Source organism: Atta cephalotes, assembly GCF_000143395.1.
Source record: "Atta cephalotes unplaced genomic scaffold scaffold00013, whole genome shotgun sequence".
NCBI classification, from domain to species: domain Eukaryota; kingdom Metazoa; phylum Arthropoda; class Insecta; order Hymenoptera; family Formicidae; genus Atta; species Atta cephalotes.
Genome location: NW_012130077.1, coordinates 4,761,048 through 4,763,915, shown reverse-complemented (window position 1 = coordinate 4,763,915; position 2,868 = coordinate 4,761,048). Strand labels below are relative to the sequence as shown.

At 30.2% G+C, this 2,868-nt stretch overlaps 1 protein-coding gene across 1 annotated transcript in view; it reads right to left on the bottom strand.

The window, feature by feature from the left end:
• LOC105617707 overlaps positions 1–2,868 on the bottom strand; it is a 14,340-nt gene that overhangs the window by 5,851 nt on the left and 5,621 nt on the right. The window contains exons 2-3 of the mRNA XM_012199261.1: positions 2,552–2,645; positions 1,411–1,571 (exon numbers count right to left, since the gene is read on the bottom strand). Coding sequence (XP_012054651.1) covers positions 1,411–1,571; positions 2,552–2,645 — 255 coding nt within the window. The remainder of the gene's footprint in view (positions 1–1,410; positions 1,572–2,551; positions 2,646–2,868) is intronic.

Below are 2,868 nucleotides of genomic sequence, written 5' to 3'. Positions count from 1 at the left end.
CTATCTCTACCTGTGTGTGTGTGTGTGTGTGTGTGTGTGTGTGTATGTGTGTGTGTGTGTGTGTGTGTGTGTGTGTGTGTGTGTGTGTAAATATATATATGTAAATATTTTATAAAAATATATAAACTTTTTATATATAGATTAAAATCGCAAAACGTAAAAATTGAATATTATGCTATAATTATAATTATTAATATCGCGAGGTAGAAAAAAGTGCATACGTAAGTATAGTTTTAGTTCATACAAAAATCTTATGTAGTTACGTATATATGTAGACGTATTATAATTATAAATTTTATGTATTGCACACAAAATCATTTTTAAGCGACATGCTATTAGATGTCGTATGGTACACCAATAAGAAATAGCAAAATTATTGAAAAAGAAAATCGTCAAAGATATATTCATCATAATTAAGAATTCGAATTATGATTATATTTGTTTTGGAAAATTACATTTTGCAAAGTCACGATGAGTAAAATTCGCTTTTTATGTTGTATGTAAAGCAATCTCTTTTCGCAGTATTGACTTTTGTGCATTCGTAGCACTCATGACATACACACCGTTATCATAAGATTATCTGGGTTAATTTACTCTACAGGAGTTTTCCATTAATAGCAAAAGAGGGAATAAATGAGAGTTGAGAGGGGAAGAGAAATTTTGTGTAATTTTGTGTAATTCGATTTCTGTCCTGATAAAATTAGCACGTGCCTTATGACAATTTGTTTATGATATTATTGATGTTGTTTTTTAAAATGATTTTCAGCACCGGATGCACCGGATATCCGACTATCCGGTATTATTCGATATTTTTTTACTATCCAATTGGATAGCCGGATATTAGTATCCGGGAATATATACGGGAATATATACGGTTGAAATTTGATATCATTAAACTGTTGATTATATATAAATGTTCTAGAAATAAATATGCCTATTCATAATGCTATAATACATTGTTGCAAAATTCCAATTTTTTTCTCTGTATAATATTTTTTTTTAAGGAATCATTTCCCCGGAATCCGGTCAGATATTCGGAAAATATCAGATATCCGATTTGAAGAAACTGCCTTCTCGGATATCCGATTCGAAAAAATTGCCTTCTCGGATATCCGACCAGATGTTACATTCTGTTCAGATATTCAATATCCGTTATCCGGTAATTTTATGATCCGGTGCATCCCTAATTTTCAGGATTTCACCTATTGTTACCGTTGACGAGCATAAGCGAATCTGAAATTTCGCTATGCGATAGAAACAGTTTATATATTATGTATAAATATTCATATTAATATACGTAATATCCCGTTAAATGTAAACAGTAATATTACGTCACACAATATTATAATTTCCTAATAAACAATATGAATGTAATATAACACATTTATTGTACATTAAATGATTACGTACTGCCAGAAGTCCTCGATGATCGCAAGGAACATCAAAGCTATGGAAATGTATTTCTACTACGCGATCGGGATCAGTTAAAAAATATATTCCACAAACATTGTCGTCATCGGTTGGCGATATATAAGAGAACGGTCCGTTTTCTGAGGTAACAAACATACAGTCTGGAATAGAATACTAGCAATTAAATTCTAATTATTGAATGTTATCCTGCGAATGTTTTTTATGTAAATGTATATAAAATATTTCAAAAATAATATATTCTAAATTAAAACTTATATCGGAAAATTGTATATACGAACAGCACGAAGGTCTTGTAATCATTATCATCTTGATCTGATTAGTGTATACATTAAATTGTATTAATGTTACTCTTATTTTTAATACACGTATTTTGTAAATTACTGTAAAATAATATCTCGTAAAATAAAACGAGATCTTTAAATTTTTTAACAGTCTCGTCGATCTTTAAACTTTTTAACAACTCGCACTCTGTCTTAGCGTCGAGACACTATCTATATCTCCAGATTATACAAGGTGTCCGATGAGATTTCTGCCAAACGCTTTTTCTAGATAGAGCGAATTAATCTGAGTCAAAAAGGACTTCTACCATTTTGTAATTTTCGCAATAGTTAATGAGATATGAATGATAATATTCTAGATTAAGGGACTCTCTAAAATCTGTTGAAGGTCACTTAGGATTATGTCCTTGATATATGCCAAGATCAAGGTCATTGGCAGGTCCCTTTCCTAATCTGAATTTTTACCCTAAAAAGTACTAAAAAAAATATTAAAAATGACGACGTTTTGCAAGACAAACTAAAATCATCCATTAAGCAGCCATTTTTAACAAAAATCAGTTCATGATTGGCTGCTAAGTCAATGCGTGATTGCAATGATCATTCAGAACACAACACGTCACGCTTCTCTTATAAATCTAGGACTTTACTCCGTGTAACAACTTGCCCCGGTCTCCTCTACCTATGCTTTAAATTTGATCTTTCTTTAATACTTTTATTGCTTAGCACAAAAAAAGCTGTTTTAATATTACTTAAAATATTATCTATCTGCTTTTTTATATATGTTACAACATAATTTTGTAATCACATATATACATATATATATATATACATTGTTCTTTTACCTGTAATTGGCCGATAATGCTCACGTGGTACCTCCAATGAAGACTTCGCTTCCGCTTCGTAAGCCAAGATATTGGCAACTGCTTCATTTGTTATCTGAAAAAAGAAGTATACTACATTACGCAAAGACAAATTATTCAAATTAGTTGGTTTAACAAATATTTTTGTTTAAAATTCCATGTAAATGACAGTCAACAAAAAATGTTGAAAAAATTCCATGAATATTGAAGAATGGATTATTTGTTCAGGTTAAAAATTTTAGTGCAAAATTTATTGGCATGTATATAAAAGATAAATTGGCGACATTTATCAAGTACCG